General features: G+C 38.7%; 1 protein-coding gene across 22 annotated transcripts in view; it reads right to left on the bottom strand.

Moving 5' to 3' along the window:
* kif1aa (kinesin family member 1Aa) overlaps window positions 1–19,255 on the bottom strand; it is a 90,192-nt gene that overhangs the window by 51,333 nt on the left and 19,604 nt on the right. For 13 of the 22 annotated variants that reach the window (XM_015361207.2, XM_015361209.2, XM_069197793.1 and 10 more), the window contains exons 3-13: window positions 11,612–11,685; window positions 11,323–11,502; window positions 10,509–10,577; window positions 9,522–9,700; window positions 8,483–8,594; window positions 5,990–6,067; window positions 5,516–5,581; window positions 4,914–4,931; window positions 4,596–4,674; window positions 4,010–4,088; window positions 3,425–3,567 (exon numbers count right to left, since the gene is read on the bottom strand). In XM_015361207.2, the coding sequence (XP_015216693.2) occupies window positions 3,425–3,567; window positions 4,010–4,088; window positions 4,596–4,674; window positions 4,914–4,931; window positions 5,516–5,581; window positions 5,990–6,067; window positions 8,483–8,594; window positions 9,522–9,700; window positions 10,509–10,577; window positions 11,323–11,502; window positions 11,612–11,685 (1,077 nt within the window). Of the gene's footprint in view, window positions 1–2,728; window positions 2,768–3,424; window positions 3,568–4,009; window positions 4,089–4,595; window positions 4,675–4,913; window positions 4,932–5,515; window positions 5,582–5,989; window positions 6,068–8,482; window positions 8,595–9,521; window positions 9,701–10,508; window positions 10,578–11,322; window positions 11,503–11,611; window positions 11,686–19,255 lie in introns of all 22 variants that reach the window. The other 9 variants (XM_015361203.2, XM_015361204.2, XM_015361206.2 and 6 more) reach the window with 1 other exon arrangement.

The raw sequence follows: 19,255 nt of genomic DNA, 5'->3' as shown, positions 1-19,255 counted from the left end.
CATTGTCCCCTGAGAATAATTAAAACATTATATATACATTAGAGTTAATTTCATTTAAGCATTTCATTTCATTTGCACATATGACAAATAAACTGAGTTGCATTCAGACAATTTCTGTTGTGTTGATTATTTTTTGGACCTAGCCAAGGCACACAATCAGGAGTCTTAAGACAAAATGTAGACACACTAAATGACTGCTGAATGACAACAGTCTCCTACAGAACATTTGTACAGAGTGACTTTATATATACTGTGTGCTGATCAAACCAACATCAATCATCCATTTTCTTCACTATATATCATGGTTGATACACCTTGCCTTACAAAAGCCTAATATGTGGCTCACATTACATGTCTTGCATTTTGAATTGGCATGGTGTGCCAAAAATGAAGTAAAAGCTCAATGCTGGCTCTGTTGTAAGAATTGTACAAGTGACAGAATTCCACCCTGTGGATATGGATGGTGCAAACTGAATTCAGCCTCGGAGTCTGAGAATATGAGTCTGAATGGATTCCATGCTTATCATCAGTCATCTAATTTAAACTGTTCCTCAGCATATAACTCTACCCAGTTTTGTGCTGCACCATTTCCCAGAACTAATCAGCCCAACTCTTTACACTGGCTCCCAGCCCTTTAGTTTTAATGCAAAGGGGCTTCAGTGCCAGGGGCACACAAGGTTTAAGCCAAGAAAAAAAGCAGGGTTTACACTCCCTGCCCTACATGCAGCCATGGAAACCTCCTGTTTGCCAGTTAAAGCCAGGCATGAGGTATCAAAGCCAGCTGAAGCAGGTCTGCAGATCAGGGAGGACCACTGAGATGCCGGTCTGTCAGTCCTCAGCAACAAAAGAAGAAAAAGCAGTGGTTGCCCCATTTGTACTGCATTCTAATTTAAACTCTTTCAATACATTAAATATGGTACAAAGCATTCAATACATAATTGTAATACATAATTGTAAGGCTCATTAATCAAACAGAAAGAATAAGTATTGTACCATACAAAAGCAATTTCAGATTAAGCAAACTAATTTGGTTCAGTCAATTCTCATGATATTACAGCTCATTCATTTACCAGGCAAGTGCGTAATACGACAAGACACTGACGCTTCTATTCATAATGGTGTAATACCAAACAGTGAAGTCAAAGAGGGCACAAAGATTTTCTCTGAAAAGTGCACTCATTTCAGACTGCAATCATTTTATGGACTAGAACTCTAAAGCCTCTATTTCAATTGTTTTGCATGTGCACCTTTGGTAAGGGATCCATGTGTCTACTGTATCTTGGCACCTGTGAAGATAAGATGCAAAAAGGAATATGGTGCATTACCTCAGCCTGGTGTCACAAGAAGTAAGTTATAGCTTTTATTGTCTTTTACGATTATAAAAGCATCTTTCCCGATCTATGGGCTAGCCAAGCATATTGTTGCAGGACGTGGCTTTTTCTGTTTGGAAATAAACAAGCCTGGCGGTTTAGATTGCAGTACCATAAAAACCTTAGACCTGGGGAACAACACTCTGTTTTTTCTGCTTTATTGTTCACTGTTAAAAGGTGGGGGAAACGGCGAAAGCACTGCAGCCAACGCACAAGGCCTCCTGAGCACATGGGCCACAGCACATGGGCCACATGGGCAGGACAGCTGCTCTGCAGCACCAGAGCTCACCGACTCTGGCTGCCTAACAGGACTATATTTACTGAAATATATCTCTTACCTGCTGGAACAACCTCGTTTCACAAACTAACTAACACTGGTCTGCACCCTCACAACAGTCAAGCATTAGGGACAAATGCTTGACTGCATCATTGCAATGGTTTATAAAATAATCTTTAAGGAAAAGTAAGATTTCACATAAAGGAATTTAACCCCCCAAAAAAGAAAGGACCCTACCTGTTATAGCTTTTCATTTTTGTCAGATGTTAATTTCTATATATATATACTGTATACTTGGAAAAGTGATTCATTTGATTTTGCTACAGTAACAAAATCTTTTTTTTGTACATTAGAGCAATGAGTGGCTATACCTCCTCGCTCTTATATATGGTAAAAAATGAATTGGATAATTAACCTTTGTCTTATTTATTTTCAAGTTATCAAAAAAGAACTTTTAAGATTTGGAACTATATTTCTAAAATTAAATAATTCATCATTTTACCCTTTTACAGTATGTACCCAAATCTGGAATCAGACTCCCCACTGCACTCCTTATTAGAAATAAGACAGCTCAAGAGTCTTACATGTCTCGGAGGACACATGCTCTCACGCTCTGTCGCTGTGAACAGGATTAGAAATGCAGGAGCTCAGGTGTCACCTGGACAACAATCGGGTCTTATTAAAACCTCCCAGATCCATGGGTAAACATTTATATACAGTTTCTGAAGATACCCCAGCTCACTCACTCTCTCTATTTTAGAAACATTTTAAAGTGTTAGGTGTCTACTTTTTCCTGACCAGATTGTCAAAGTTTTACTGTATACTGTACATAAAGTAGAAAGAGAGGGAAATGCATGTATTTACCAGTGAAAGCATTCTGTCATAGATTAAAATAAATTAAATTCAAATAATATTTGTAAAATAAAGCATGAAAGAAGGCATTATGGTTAAGAGTTGCAAAAGAACTGAAATATCAATCTATACAGAGAGAAAGACCACTTTCTACACTGTTCCTCTGGTGCTGCAGACAGTCCTGCTACGTCTATTAAGCGTCAAAGCATAGAAGCACTGAGATACACACGTTTCAAACCCGCGATCTCGGTGCCTGGACCCCGATATGCTAAGAAAGAGAGACAGGAAGAAGAGAGCACATTAAGACTTATGACTTATATGAAAGGTTAAGTAACATTTTCTGCAATGATTGAAAAAGACTCAGGTCATGTCGGTTGTGAGGTTTAAGATGAGCATCCACAAACATGTATCATATTTTTTCTCTGAGCACAGGCATACCGACCATTCCTTCGTAAATAACGGTCCCTCTCATACATTTCTTACGAATCGGCTCAGTGCCAGAGCAGCAGCAGGTACAGCCATTGCTGTACATGGGCGCAGATGTTTGGAGAGTCCAGGTTCCCCCAGCCCAAAGAAAACCAGAAAGCAGGTCCCACCCTTCTCGTAACCTGAAAACGCACAAGCGCCCCTCACCCAACCTTTACACGTCGATCACCCCACAACTTCACAACTGACTCTGTTCCACAATCACAACTGGCTTCACCGCCAGATTCCTCTGCCAATTATTTTTTCACATGAAAAACAACTTGATCTTCCACAGCCCAGTAAATCCTAAACGCATTAAATAAGGCAGATGTGAATGTGTGTCCGTCTGCCAGGCGAGTATGACCCTGATGAAGAGTATCCTTTATGTGCATGCAAAGGAGTGTCGCCGGGCAAAACCCTGGAGTTTCACACAGTCCGTACACAGCCGAGTTTCTCTTACTCTCGATGATGTCCCCAAGGCCTTGGGCGTACAGCAGGTCTTTCAGTCGCGATACTTCCTCTTTCAGCTCGCGGACCAGCCTGTTGTTGGGATCTTCGTTGATGACAGCATTGCAGCGAATCTGCTTGGCCCGATCAGCATACCTACGGGCCACAGAACACAGGGATTGTGGTTTACATGGGCGTTAACATAACAACTTTGTAGAGAACCAAGTAGATTTTATTTTGTTTATAGAACAAGAAGAAATATGGCTAAACAGTTGATTTTTACATGAAGTAATGAAGCTTAATGTACCACTGAATTATGTAAAGACATCAGTGTCTGAAGGCTGTGTAAGCTGTAATATTACAAATCAAAGGAGCATTAAACAGATCAATCAGATTCTATAAATGTATGCAATCCTTAACATTTCCACAGCTTGCATTCAGCTTCAGAAAATTAGCACAAAGGCAAAAATGTTTCGGAAGAATTGAAAGCAGGTCTCTAGTCATTTTCTTGACTGTTGAGGAAAGCTGCAGTGAATGAGAGAGGAGCAGCTCTGTGAGATTCACCAATGCAGGGCTGCCATATGCAAGCAGTCCTTACCTGAGGGTGCTGAGGGTCTCGTCATAGTTGATGTCCGCTGGGCTGAGGGCTGCCACCATTGCAGTGCGGGAGTTCCCACCTGAGAGAGGGGGGAATGGTGTCAGACAGGGCCAGCAGGCTGTGGTCGGCCACTACAAGTCAGTCACGGGTCTCTATACTGTAGCTGCAATTCCCATCCCTAGCCTTTGTGTTCCCAGTATCTACTGTTTTCTGCTGCAACAGAGCTCTCTCTCACCCAGTTAAAACCTTGTTTAAATTCATGATTTGAATAATGAGCTGATGGTATCTTTTTCTAGTTTCTAAAAAGCTGATGATTCTAAGATTCAGGTCTCTGGTAGTGAAGCCAGTACAATGTTTCTCGTTAATAACGGATCAGTTCAGTAATAGGCTCAGGTAAGTAAGGAAAAATGCAGTGCTTTTACTGGAAGCAGGATCCCATTCTCGCTAGGCTCTCACTAGGTGTCGTGCTACCTGAACTGTATTCTGAGTTACAAGACTGCAGTCCCTCCCTCCTCAGGTGAAAAATGGCCTGTCATAAAACAGACTCTACAAAGGTCAAATATCTACCTGAAAGAAGTAAACTTACCCAGATTTTCTCTCAAAAGCCAAGTTAACACAGAATCTCTGTAAGGAATAAAGCTTTCAACTTTCTTCTTTTTCTTGTTCTGCCGTAGGAAATAATATGTACACAGGATTAGTAAAAAACGAAATATGTACACAGGATTAGTAAAAAACGAAACTTGAATTGCAGTAAAATTGTACTCAGTTGTTATCCAATTTGTACTGGTAATTAAGAAAATGAGGAATTACTTTTTAAACTATAAGGTAAATAAAAGGTAAAAGCATTTCAATATGAAAAGTGTTTTTTATTTCTCTTTCACAATTTTGAATAAAAACATCTTACCTTGTTTGGACCAGAGTCCTAAAAATAAACGAAAATAATGAGTGCTTAGAATTATTCAGATACATTTGTAATACTCATAGCATAAAAAATAAAAGTTTCATTCTACAATAAATAACCCTGTTTGTTTAATTCAACCTTTTTCAAAGGTTAATTCAACCTTTTAGCTAAAGGCCAGTGTACCAAATCACATCTAAATCACATTTTAAGTCAATTAAGATAATGAGGCTATTATAGTTCCAATTCACTAATGAAGAACACAGGAAAGAAAATATGTCTTGTGAAGATTTGGCAGGCAGGGAGACAGTGTTTCAATATCAACACTGACTAATTTGGACTAAGATTTCACAGGCACCTCATACACTGTCTTACTGAAGGCAAGTGTCTACATATTTTAAAAAATTGCCTTGGAGATTTAGACATTTTGTGAATGCCTTTGACATTATACAATACATACAATTCCTGGCTAGTCAAAAGCCTGTTCATATTATTTTATTATTATATTATATGTCTTCTTTCTCTTGCCACAATTTTATAGGACTCAGTCACCTTATTAGCACACAACTTTATACTTAACCACAAAGAAAAGGCTTTGAGAAACTCACCACTTCAGCCAAAGCAGAGATAACCTTTCCTAATGTGGTCAATGATTTGTTGATGTTTGCACCTTCCTGGAATAGGATAAAAAATGCTCAAGCTAAAACAAATGATTGAATTCATCAGCAGAAGAATATAATTAGAACTTTATTCCTTTTTGTTTTAGAATTTATAGTCAATCCTCAGTCATCTTCTCAGCCGTGCCGAGACACTGCTTGAGCCTAGGCAGCACAACCAGATACTAGAACAGCAGCTGTATAGCGTGACTTTGACACAGGTTGGTCACTGCCTCCAGTACAGCACTTCCTATCAGAACTGGCAAGGTTAACGCAAGTGGGATGTGACCCAACATCCTTCAAAAAGTCGTCCTACGCCAGGCCAAGATTTGACCTGGGAGGTCAAGTCAGAAAGACTTGTAGAGCACTAACCCGTCCTTCAGAGCTGTTTAAGCTTTCTCAACAGTTCAAAAACTCAACACGCACCTTCAGTCTGGTTCCTTTGGCCCCTGTGGAGTCGGCTCTTTCACTTCCAGCCAGGTCAACTAAACTGACTTTGCTCACCTGAAGTGTTTTATCAAAAAGAAAAGACAGAATGAAGTCAATTTCACCTCTGGAAATAAATGATGAAACAACATGCTATTTGCAACATCTTTAGGGGATTTCTTTTTTAAAGATTTTCTTTCTGACACATGGAAAAGACATTTGAATTTAGGTGGATCTTTATTTTTTATTGTTTAGTCAATTCACACAATCGAAACAAACAACAACAAAGCAACTATCTATTTGGAGTATAGAACTCTATGTAGAGCTCTGTTCATTTCCACAAATACCCTTTACAGAGTGGTGGCCAGTTCTAGTCCTGAAGGTTATCTTGTTGTCTTTTGTTCTTTTGTCCTCAATTGTTAATAACTTGGAAAATAGAATCAGTGAATCGAGTAAGAAAGAACAAAGATGAAATGACATCCAGAAACTCCTGTGTCTCTTGAGGAGTCATCCAGGAATTGTTCAAAGCTCTCCAATGCTGATCAATTAAGTTGACCAGTGATGGCCAACCACCAGCTACAACATAAGTGTGTCAGCTGGTTACTTCCTGACTCTTCAAAATGTTAAGATACAAGGAGAGCTAGAAAACATTTCAATATTTCAGATCTCATTGTCTATCACTCTATTAGTAGATGCAGCCTAGAACTGGAGACAGCAGCAGAGTGATTTGCACAGGCAAGTGTCCAAAGGTCAGTTCTATCTCAGCTGTGAATGCCAAGAGTATTTGTGCCACCAGCTGTCCTGGATAAATGACATGGAAGGTCTTCACTTGAATTTGTAAGTGAAATAACACCATGACCACCTCCGCGTAACAAATAATCAATGAATTAATTGAGCTAGTAAATAATTAAAAATTATGATTTCTAAATGTTAGAAAGACAAGACTGCAATTGTGCTAATCACATTTCATTCACAATTCTTTGTCAAGATCAGTGATTAAAATCATTCTCCAGTCTGAACTCCACTATACTGAGAAATCTCTCAGCTGTAGCTACAGTACAAGGCTGTCAAATTATCTTCCTCATCAGTGTATTACCAGTATTATATCCCATGCTTATACAGGTGAAATATTTATATACTGTATAACCTCTGAATACTTACAACTAGATAATTATCTACTGTACATTCCTGAAAAAAAGCTTGGGAAGTAAGGACATTGAGATTTGTTTCTGCAAAGAAATAGCAAAAAATAATAGGTTTCCCTGACAGTTGACAAACCCAAGTGCTCTTCTGTCAGCATGATGTGTGGGCTGGCACGGTATTTTCTCCAACATGTACCACTGAACAGTGCATGGGCCTCATTAAAAGACATACTGTAAGCCAGCATTCTGGGGTTCTGCTGGTATAGGAAGTCTGATACAAATTCAGTTTTACATCACAAGGATGCAAATGTTTCACACTCACTGCTTAGGACAGACTGAGCAGTTAATTAAAAAAAAACGATCGAGCTCACTCAGTCAAACGTAACATTGATAGCAGCTGAAACAGTGTTTGTGCTGTCCACTCTCACATTCACCTCTGGTTCTTTTTGTTTGTAAAATAAGGTCAGATAAATTTAAAAAGAAATGCACTTTCTAAATAAACAGAAAAGAATGAGGGTGTTATGCCAGAAATAATTTAAATCAAGTAATTGGGGGTGAAACTGGTATAAGCAATCGGTTGTATTGCTTGCATAAGTAAAAAAAAGAGTCATGGTATTGTCAGTGGGTTTAATTTTGGCTATTCATTTTTCATCCCTCAGGACCTCCTCCACAGTCATGACACACGGGAAGGCTTCACCTGATGACAGTAGCTGACAAATCACTCAGTGTTCTTTATAGCTGAAACTTATTTGTTATGTCATGGAGCAGGTGTTCAGTGCATACCGAATCTCTTAATGGAAACCCTTCTGTTGATTATTGCCTGAAAAATAGGCTTGTTGGAAGAGTACCATTTATTTGTTCATTTATTTATAGCACGAAGGTACCCTCTCTAGTGTAGTTTATTTGGAAAACCCACAATATACTAAGTTGATTTGCCATTACATTTATGACACATATATACAAAATTCTGTGTCTGTGATATACAGTATTTGTAATTTGGGGTGTCTATCAATGCCTCTTAAACACATAACTCATTATTGCACTGTTATATACAGTATTTTACTCTTTAAGCAGAAAAGCACAAAATAAAGAATAAACATCTCAGATATCTCCTTCCCCTACATTCCTACCTTGTAAAAATGAAAACAGGACCATAAAGTACTGGTCTCAGCTAAAATGCCTAGATGACAGGACCTACTCACAAATCAAAAAGAGTGTTAAGTACATTTAATCCAACCATTGTTATCTAGAGTGTTTATTTAATGGGAATTTATGTTTTCTCATATTTCAATTCATTATCATAACGAGAATTACTTGTGAAAAGATTAGCTCTTTGGTTCTGGCACCTTACCTTCTCCGAGGTGTTATCAGTCTCAGCATCGTGCCGCTTCTGGGTGAAGATGATGTTGAACACAGCGTGGGAGCGACTGCTGGTCTCATTCATGTTAGTTGCAGCAACAGTCCTGAGGACAGAGATCACTGTGTGTTAAGCAAAGAGCTTGTTGGCAACCTGAACAAGCAGATTCAATGATAGTGTACGTCAGGCTTGCAATGTACTCAGATGATTGCAGCTTTGAGAAAGAATTCAAAACAAAACAAAGAACAGTCCAATTTATTATCATTTATAATGTTGTTCAAATGAAAACATGTAATTGTGCTGATTAATTAATCCTGTTCCTTAGTGTAATGCCCTCCTTATTTTGAAGTGAATTGCTTTCTAAGAGGCTTTCCAACTGGTCTCTTATTGCATATCATAAAAGCATCTGATTGCACAAAGGGTGTTAGTCTAATGTGATGATTTCTAATTTATTGTTGATAAAACACCTGCTTCGATTAAATGCAAATTAGTCACACACCCTGTAATCTTGTTAATCGAGCTGTGTGGACGTCATAAATCAATAATATATTCTTGGAGTTCCCCGTGCCAATTACAATAAGCTAAATAATAAGTAAGATGAAAAACTGAGCTATTTAATTGACTATTCTACCAGCCTAAAAGCACTGCACTTCTGTCGTATAACTGTTGATTACTACTGTTGAGGCTTAATAACCAGCTCACTGAGCTACTGCACTGACAAACATGTATAGGCGACTCAAGCATCATAGATAATTACATTACATACAGAAAGATTTTCATGTGGGGCAAAAACATGGATCATACTTGGGAAGAGAAATCATCTTGATCATTAACATGAGCTCATGGAAAATCCAGGATCTTTTTTCTTTTTTCAACAGGAGATTAACCAAAGGACAGATATATACAGTATTTATTGTATGCAGGTGTGTGGTGTGCCCATGAAAAGCACGTTAGCAATTTAATAAAGAGAGGGCAGCCATCCTAAATTCAGCACAAGGAATATTGGTGCTCAGCTCTCCTGGCCTTTTCTTACCTGGCCTTGTTTCCAGAGTCCATGAGGTCCTGGATGTCATTATACGAGGTGACAGCCAGTTTGGACAAGTCCTCCACATACGGGCCCATCAGGGGGTGCTCTCGCACCCGGAGGTTGCCCTTGTTCTTGGGGTTCAGCAGGTCCCGCACACGCTCGCAGTAGATCTCCATGTAGCTCACCTGACAAGAGCACAGGAGCCCAGTTCAAACTGCAGCACAGGCCATCAAACAGCCTGTTCATAGCCGGCGCTGGGAGACTAATCTCAAACTGTGCTCCATTTACCCTGAGGAGCCAAAGCTGTTCGTTCCTCATGGTAAATACAGCAAACTAAGAGTTTAGTCAATGGACTAAGACAAGATTATGCTAAAGATGCTTCAGAAAGATGGAATGGAGACTGATTGATGCCTAGGATTACTGGATTACCCAAACTGCTGGATTAAGATGTGAATTAATTGTCTATGGGAGGGGTCTCAAATTCCATTCATGGAGCACCTTGTGCCTTCTGAATTTTGTTCCAACCTACATTATGTATTCAATCAAACAATTAACCTAATTATTTCTTAAATTTGACATATATAGGATTTTTAAGGTGTTTTATAGTTGATCACACAAGACATTCACTTCATTAAAGGTACAGTTACCAATAAATCACCTCAGAGCCTGGGTAGGTGTATTACAATAATGCAGCTAATTAAATAATTAGTCCAACTACCAAACTAAAAATGTGGGTGGAACAAAAGCCTGAAGACACGGAGCCATCCAGGAACTGAGCTGTGAGATCCCTGGTTTATGCATTCTGTATGTAACGCATTTTCATAGTATTCTGTATAATGCTGAAAGCTGCAAACTCCTGTGAATAATCCTTATCACAAACCAGATTTCAGTTGATTTTTATAAGACCACAAGGACAATGGATTCCCCATTGTCAATAATCAAGTCTCCCGAACACATGTCCAGACAGTGGTCTGTGATGTGGGCTTTACTCACCTCTACAGAGTAAGACATGCTGTTGTCATTATTGCTGTCGTTGATTCTGGAGAAGAGGTCTTCACACAGCTGTTGCAACGAAAAGGAAGTGGGTAAGCATGAAGCAGTTCTGTGTCTCTGCAGAGCTAAACTCTATGTACAAACTACACATGAACCTAAATAAAAATCACAGCATTGTATTACAGCAGGCAAAGGCAGTCTACAGTGCTCTGTATAACATCTGGCAGTGTGTACTCTGTTGTATTTCTTAATTATGGGGGAGGACAAATAAATGATATTTAAATGTAATATTTAGAAATTATAATATAATCCAGTTCAAAATCATCTTTCAGAGCACTGTTATAACTCTGGAAACCATATAAATGTGAAGTTCATAGGTTCCATTTGTAGGTAGTATCTGTTCTACCCTGTATGTACAGTATGCTGCTCCAGTGTATCCAGGATACAGAACATGCTGAAGCTGTCTATTGGGTCAATATACAGTATGTATGCTGAAGCAGTCTATTGGGTCAGTATGTATGCTGAAGCAGTCTATTGGGTCAGTATGTATGCTGAAGCAGTCTGTTGGGTCAGTATGTATGCTGAAGCAGTCTATTGGGTCAGTATGTATGCTGAAGCAGTCTGTTGGGTCAGTATGTATGCTGAAGCAGTGTATTGAGTCAGGATATATGCTGAAGCAGTCTGTATGGTCAGTATATATGCTGAAGCAGTCTGTTGGGTCAATATATATGCTGAAGCAGTCTGTTGGGTCAGTATGTAAGCTGAAGCAGTGTATTGAGTATGCCAAACCATGTGAAGAGTGTGTGAATGATACCTGTGGAATGATGCCCTGCTGGTCCTTCTCCTGTTTGCCCATCATTGTGTAGGATTTGCCAGCACCAGTCTGGCCATAGGCAAAGATGCAAACATTGTAACCCTCAAAGGCATGCTCCAGCATCTCCTCCCCAATGTCTCTGTACACCTGCTGCTGAGAGGCATAGTTGATGTCTTCCGGCTGAAAGCAGAGCACAAGCTTCATTATTCCATCCTGTCTATCGTACAGTAGATCCTATGTTCCTATGCAAGACACAATCCTTTTAATGCCAAGAAAAAATGCTACTCACAGTGGTGTGGGACCAGTAGGAGTAATCAAAATTGAAGCTTTTGGTTTCTTTGGGCTGCTTGGGGTTGACAATGGCTGAAAGAATAGAGTGCAGATATGGTAAGACATTTTGTTGCAGTGCTAAGATCCAATGTGCTAGTTATTCAAGAGAAAGTAGTATCTAGGAAGTCTTAAGATAAAAAAAGCACCATTCTTAACTATGTAGGGAAACCAGACCAGAAATTGTGGTCCTAAAATAGTAAAAATAATTAAATGCACATATTTATATGAATGAATCCATACATTTTTTAAGTTTTTTTTAATTTCTTAAAAATAAAACATTTGAAATCCTAGTGAATTAGCATTCTTTGTATTACATTAAAAAAGAATTGCAAGAACAAAAGTATGCTACAAATACTTTAATCTCTAATAATGATTGACAGAAAGGTTTTAATTTGAAAACTTAAAATATAAGACATGCTTAGACCTCTAAGGACAACACATTACATACACTACTAATAAAATAATCACACAGTGAATGTGAACTCACTGAAACAATCTAAAGACTTAAATTACTTCTCTCTTTTACGTACACCCAACAAGACCCTTACATGAAAAAGCACATTGTAGTATGGAGGTGAGAATAAGTTAAGGTTGATAGGCCTCAATTCAACTCTATTCAAAGCAGGTGGCACTGGAGGTTAGGCAGAGGAGGCCAGAACCATTCATAAACACAGAAATAGAAAATGACCATAAAAGTTCTTCTAAAATTTGTTATCCAATATAAGCACTTGCAGGCGCAGCAAAGCTTCTGATAATGTGAACCTATCCAAGAGACCTCTGCATTATGGACTGGGGAAGGCTCTTCCCCTTGTTGGTTATGGGTAATAGCATCTGCAACCCACGCAGTGCCAATGAGCACTGAAGATATATTATTGTATTGCTTTCTTAGTTCAATCTAATAACTAACACAGTGTTCAAGAAATATTTAAAGTAAAAGGTTATAGTTATTGTATTTTGCACAACAACATTTGTATTGGGCATTAGAAGGACTATATAGAATTGTCATATTGATAAAGAACAAGAGATGGTAAACAGGCTAAAACTTTTTATAATCCTGATAATTCAGCCTACAGTTGATATTGGTTTTCCTGTCTGATTGGTATTTTCCTATTCTGCTTATTCTGCACCAAAAAGGGAGGGAACTGTGTGTTGTGACTGTTTCTTTTTTTATCTTGTGCTTTCAAAGATGACATTCATAAATCCCTTTATCCTTTTACTTTTCATTCTATAACATGAAGAGTGTGTGGATTGCCTTATTATTTCTGCCCTACTTATTGAAATAAGCTTAAATTCTCCAGGAGCTATTCACATAGGCAATGGAATCCAATGTTATTTATAGAATCTTAAAAACAAATTTCAGTTGGCTGTTTATTGTGGGCAGGTAAAATCAATCTGTTCTTGTCTTTTTCCTCTAAACTGTTGTAGAAATGACATTTCCAAATAAAGGCATAGTTTGCCAGAATATACCCAGTTTTACGGCTAATGTTCTTGAAAAAAAAACTGAAGGTCATTCTCATTACCAGACTGAGTAGGCAAGTCAGAACTGAATAATTGCACATCCTATTTGGTGAATATAATTGCAGGATAAGAAAATAATTCTGATTTTCACATGAAGGCAATATCCAGTAGATATTATTAAGAGCTTAAATTGCTAAATACTCTTGGTGCATTGTAATATTAGTTCTAACATTAAGATTTTTTTTCCAATTAATAAAGTCCATTCTTTGACTCCCTTCAGAAAAGGAAACATGTCTACACACAAAAACTCTTTCAATGAAATACCAAAATTACATTATGTACTTGAAGTATTAAAAATATAATCACTGTGCTTCTCATTCCGCAAAAAATTAGGGAACAAAGACAGGAAATTAAAAATTAAAAGTTAAATCTATCTGGTTTTAATGAGAGTGGTGAAACCTAAGAAACAGACGTATTTAAAAAAAGACCAGTGATTAAATAAAGAATCAAGGAGACATTGAAGTGCAATGTATCATCAAATTTGTTATATAAAGCTCACAAGCAATAAATACATGTTTCTTTGGGTTTCCTAACAATTTACTATCCATGAAAAGAAAACAGATCCAACTTCATCCTACAAATGGCTTTATTTGTGTCGTTCTCCCCCTGCCTGAAAAATTTGCAATTCAGTTGTTTTCTCTGAATAAACTTTTCAAGCATTAGCCCTGCTGAATCTATGGATTATCAGCAGTCCTTCACACCAGATGTGACCTGCATCTTAATACAGCGCCTGATTGCGCAACAGAAGAAAATCAGCAGTGATTCCCATTTTTTACTAGACAGTGCAATAGGAAATACAACAGTGAATAACTTGCGAGTTTAATAGAAATGTTACTTTACATGGATTTCCTTGGAATTCTTATTCCTGCTACATTCTAAGCAAGATGTCACATTAAGTGCTTGTTTTCTTTCCAATGCACTCGTAATGGGCAAAATGGGATACATATCCTTAATATTACCATTACAAAAGCATGCTACGGAGCTGGACAAAGTACATAACAGAGCTCAAAGATAAATCCTGAGAATGAAGTAATTTCTGAGAGATGGAAGACTTTTAAACCAAATCTATTGCCAACAATGACTGGAGTTGCAAACCTTTAATTGATTTAGCCAGTCCTTAATACTGTGCTGAGTTCCAGCAGAAAGCAATCCCACTGAGGATAATCAAAATATAAAATTTCAGTTCCTTGGAAAGTATTGGATTTTACAAACTATATTATAGGTTTTTCACTTTTGTGACCAAATTCTTGAACGCAACTGTTATGAAAATATATTGCAATAATAGTAATAACCTACAAAAGCAGCCTACATTTACTGTAATCCCAAACCACACTGAATCTAATAAGCTTCATAGTGGTGGTAGTCTTGCAAAGACGTTTGTCATACACACACATTTTGTGTACACGCATAGTGGAACATCAATCAATCTTGTGCAATCAGATCCCTGCTGTCTGAACGAGGTGACTCTTGTTTCCCTTGGGGATCTTAATAAATGATAAACACTTCCTGTGCAGAGCTCCTGTTGCTGTACAATAAAGTCAAGGTACCAAAAGCAAGCAGGATGTCAGTTGCCCTTGTTTACAGAGACAGGAGGTCCACATGATAAATCTGTAGCCAGGGAAGGATAGGAAAATGAGATCATGGGCTTGTAAACTTTTATTGAACCTCAGATTTGACTGTGTAGTAACTAGGTTGCCAAAATTATTCAAACGAAGCTCACACACAGTCATGTAACAACCCCTGTCCCTTCTCACCTGAGGAGAACAGAAACATCCCACGATCTACACAAAGTTTACTGCACAGTTCCATTCAGATTTAAGACTATTTATTCAGTCTATTTCTGTTTTTTTGCCATTGGTAACCTTTTTTACATGCGAGACAGCATGTCACACACAAAACTCACTTTGCAAACTGGAAAACTGACCTTCCCCTGTGGTCTGATTGATGCAATTAAAAGGTCAAAGAGAGAAGAAAGATCTACATTTCGAAAAGAATAGAACAACATGAACACTTTCCAGTCTTCCTGCTCTAAAAGCTTTTACCAGATGTCATAGATGTGTGCCTATGTCAGGGCATCAACCTTTTTTACATAGAGACTGTATTTAGTCTTAGCGATCCTCGTGCCTAGAGAAGTCTCCGAGACAATGCTTTGAGCCAAAGTCTGTTCATGTGTACTATAAAAACTGTACATTTTTTTATCTCCTTTTATGTTACCGTTTCCTTGGTTAGCAACAAGCACGTTATTCCAACACATGCCTTCATTTTATTTTGCCAGGGCAGTGTAACTGTATTGTTATGGAAGTCACCATATGTACTGGTACGTACTCATATGGTATATGTACTCAATTTCCCTTCGGGATCAATAAAGTCTTATCTGTCTATCTACTGTATGCACGTTCGTGCAGAACACTTTGTATAAGTGCTTCTGAAAAAAATGACAAGTATTGGAAAACAGAATCACCAGATATTTCTGTAAAAGACACAATGCACTATTAATAGTGGACTGCATAGCCCCGTGTCCACTCTGCCGTGTGCTCCATCTCATGTGCCAGCAGTAAGGAGCCTCTCCATCAGAACCATTACATTTGCAGGACCCTCCAGGCACACACAGGAGAAAGGTACTGATCAGCTCTCTGCGAGCCTTCAGCACACATGGATGTGTTATCGCAACTGACACAGCAGTCTGTTGAATTCCACAGAGAAAGTGGGAATCCCAATATTGTGGCTTGACCCTTTCCCCCCTCATATGAAAATGAATAAAGTACTCATTCGATATTACAGGTAACACTACTGAAAGTTATAAGGGCATAGATGTTTTCCACACCAAGACAGATTCCATTTTAAATCAAACCCAATGCAGGCCACATGTTTTTATAGCAGGTAGGCCTGCTGCCTCACAATTCCTGGGTTCTGAGCTGGATTGTGATTTAATCTGCGGTGCCTTGTGTGGGGAGTTTGCATGCTCCTATCTTGTATTTGCTTGTTTTCTCTCTGTGCTCTTGTTTCCTCCAACACTCCCACAGTCCAAAGACACATGAGCATGACCCTCCATGGATGTGTGACTGCACATGTGATCAATATGATGGACTGGAGTATCATTCAAAGGTGTTTCCTGTCTTATGCCCTGCTGGTTAAGACTGTATCCCACTAAGGAGAAAGTGGTTACTGAATAAGATGAATGTAAACCTATTGGTACATGCCCACTCTTACATTATGTGTCTCTCGCAATACAGAAAATGAATTAAATCAGTAAAATCTATAATTGTACAGATTCCCTCTACAGTTTTTCTCATTTCTTCTCTGACTCAAGGTACATGCTATGTAAGACAATGTACTGTACGACACGTTTTATTAGCCTACATAGTTTCTGATGACTGAAGTGATTCAGAACTGAAGGGCCTGTTGAAGAGAACAGAACATTAATTCATATCCTAATGTAATTTTCTCTCTTTTCTGCTCTGAGTCATGTCCCGAGACTATTTTTTTTTATTTTCATAATCTTTTATGTCCTGCTATTGTTTCTCCTACAGATCCAAGGAGGTGTTTTATAACAGAGCAGTGTCAGAGGAATGACTCAGGAAGGTGTAATAAATCCACAAGGCTTTCTATACTGGTCAGCCACATGGACAAATATGTAATGACACAACGCACAAGTGAAGATGATAATACAGTTTACACCAGTACACAAACATTGGTCTGCAGCCCAGTAAAGTTTTACGTGCATTTTGTATTAACCTTCATGTTGGAATGATCCATTTACAGCAAAGGAGAGTACCACCACCATTCAAATTTGCTCAAGTTGATGCAGACCAGCAGTAAACCTTCAAGAATGCCTTATCTGAGTAAAAATTATTCCAAAATCTGTCTGAAAGCAGCTGCTCAAAGGTGTTCTGTTCTTATTAGTGCTAAGAGCTCAGCTCGTCATTTTTTTCTGGCACAGTCTGTATTAAACCAGACAAGCAACGCTGGTCTCTTTACATAATTTCAGCTTGAAGAGAAATTAAAACCAGTTTAAATAAAAACAATGAACCGCGTCAAAACCTCATTTGTGATGTATATTTTGCCAGCCTGTGAGGAACAGAGATCTAGGCCGTCCTGCGCCCTAAGCCCTTCCTCCAGGTCCGCACTTCTGTGACGTAGAGCAAGTGTGGCCTTCAAGTGCGCGAGGAATTGGAATTGAATATGGCGATAATCTCGTCACTGTCTAGAGGGTCGACAAATTCCCGTTCAAACGACAGCTAGTTTCCAAAGGTCTCACGTATGAGGACTTTGTCTTTAGATAAAGAAAAGCTTCACTTCTTGCTTGTAACAGTTCTATTTCGTATGCCTGCTTTTAGATTGTTCAGTGGTTTTACGAGTTACGCTGAAGTTAATATTTTATTGCAAGACACAATGAACACAACGCAAAACGCAAGATTCAAAATCCGTCCGAAATATTGTATTTAAAATACCATGCAGGGTTTACCTTGAGCTCCGTGAAGTTGCCCCCCCCCCCCAATGACGAAACCCACCTCATTCGTTAGTGCTACGTTTGTGCCGTTGAAAGTAACTTCCCATCTGTTTTCGTTCCTTAGAAATAACGTCTTGTTTTTCAACAAGTCCTTCTACAACGTCGTAGGGGAACCGGACCGGTCTTAATCGGTAGTGTTAGGTTTCTGCCGTTGAAAGTAGCGTTTGTGCTCTTGCGATCCCGATATAGCGCCTTGGTTTTCCGGTGATCACGTGACCGTGCACGGTGACTTTGGCCTCCAGTGACCCCGTCTGCCGAGTTCAAGCGTCTGTTACCGGTGCGAGAGTAACAGTTCTGCAATTGTGTTCCCGGGTGGGGGCGGTGGTGGATTTTGCATTTAATATTAGTGTCTTCTGTGCGTTTGTGTGGGCAGGAAAATTAAATTTGTCACGAATATCACATACCCTAATCAGAAGAGTTGCGGGGTAGTCTCAAAAAGAGAACACTATCAAACAATTGTTCTTAGCATGTTCTTACCAAGACGCTTAAACGAGCACGTCTTAATACTTCGTAGCGGTGTGCTTTTTAAAACATCTGTGATCAGTTTCTCACTGTCTCCTTCTTAAATAAACGCGCACCAAGGGACGTTTTTATGCAAAGCACATTCGTTAACGTGAAAAAGAGCCAGGGTGTTTTTTAAGGGGCACTACAAGGTTGTCGCGGGTAGTAAACAACACATCCGAGAAGCAACACTAGCAAGTCCACCGTCTCACACCCGCGGACCGCGGCAATACTGGAAACATGTTTTTTACTTTCACATAACAGAAGTGAACATATATCTGAATTCTTTAATAAACTGTCATTATCCACGTGTTTGTATTTACAGGGGTCTTGTGCGCAAACATGAAGTGATGAGCTCACAGTCTTTTTATCTTTGTGTTTCCAATAACAAATCTTTGTGTTTCCGTCCAGTCCTTGGTGTAGAATGCAGTGTGAGGGCACACCTGCGAATAAACAGTCTTACATTTAAGGAGGAGTTACTTATGTTACTGTAGTTCGTTGGGTTAGGTGTAAGGCATGTTCTCGAAAATGTATTGCTTGTGTACTCCTTTCATTGGTGAAGAGACACAAGGTTCCAAATTACTGCAGGTACAACACGAGAGTCCATATTCACATTTTTAGGTATTAGTTTCAAGATCTATATAATTTAACAATAAAAAGCAAAATTGAAAGCACGAGCATAATAATAATAATATAATGATCAAAGACTTTACATTTCTACTCATTTTGAAGTGCAAAGCAGAAGGTATTTACCTTATACGATTAAAATTGTTAAAATACCATGTATTCATTACATTGCAAATAAAAATGTATTTATTTCGAAGAGTACGGGACATTGTGAAGCAATAAAGACGTTAAAAAATATGTCGATGTAGTTATTTTGCAAATAAGTAAAGCATTTTAAAAATAGATTCTCTTTGACAGTAAACAAGCCGATCCACCTGGCGCCGCTAGCTTGAACAGCTCTCAGACCCGTGATTGGCTAAACCCCCGAACAGTTCGGGCCGCGATTGGGTGAAGAGTGAGAATCGACACTCTGATTGGGTAAAGCACCATAGCGGAAGTTCCGAGAAC

This window comes from Lepisosteus oculatus, chromosome 13, assembly GCF_040954835.1.
Source record: "Lepisosteus oculatus isolate fLepOcu1 chromosome 13, fLepOcu1.hap2, whole genome shotgun sequence".
NCBI classification, from domain to species: domain Eukaryota; kingdom Metazoa; phylum Chordata; class Actinopteri; order Semionotiformes; family Lepisosteidae; genus Lepisosteus; species Lepisosteus oculatus.
Note: the sequence above shows the minus strand (reverse complement) of the source record. Positions and strands in the feature narration are given on the sequence as shown.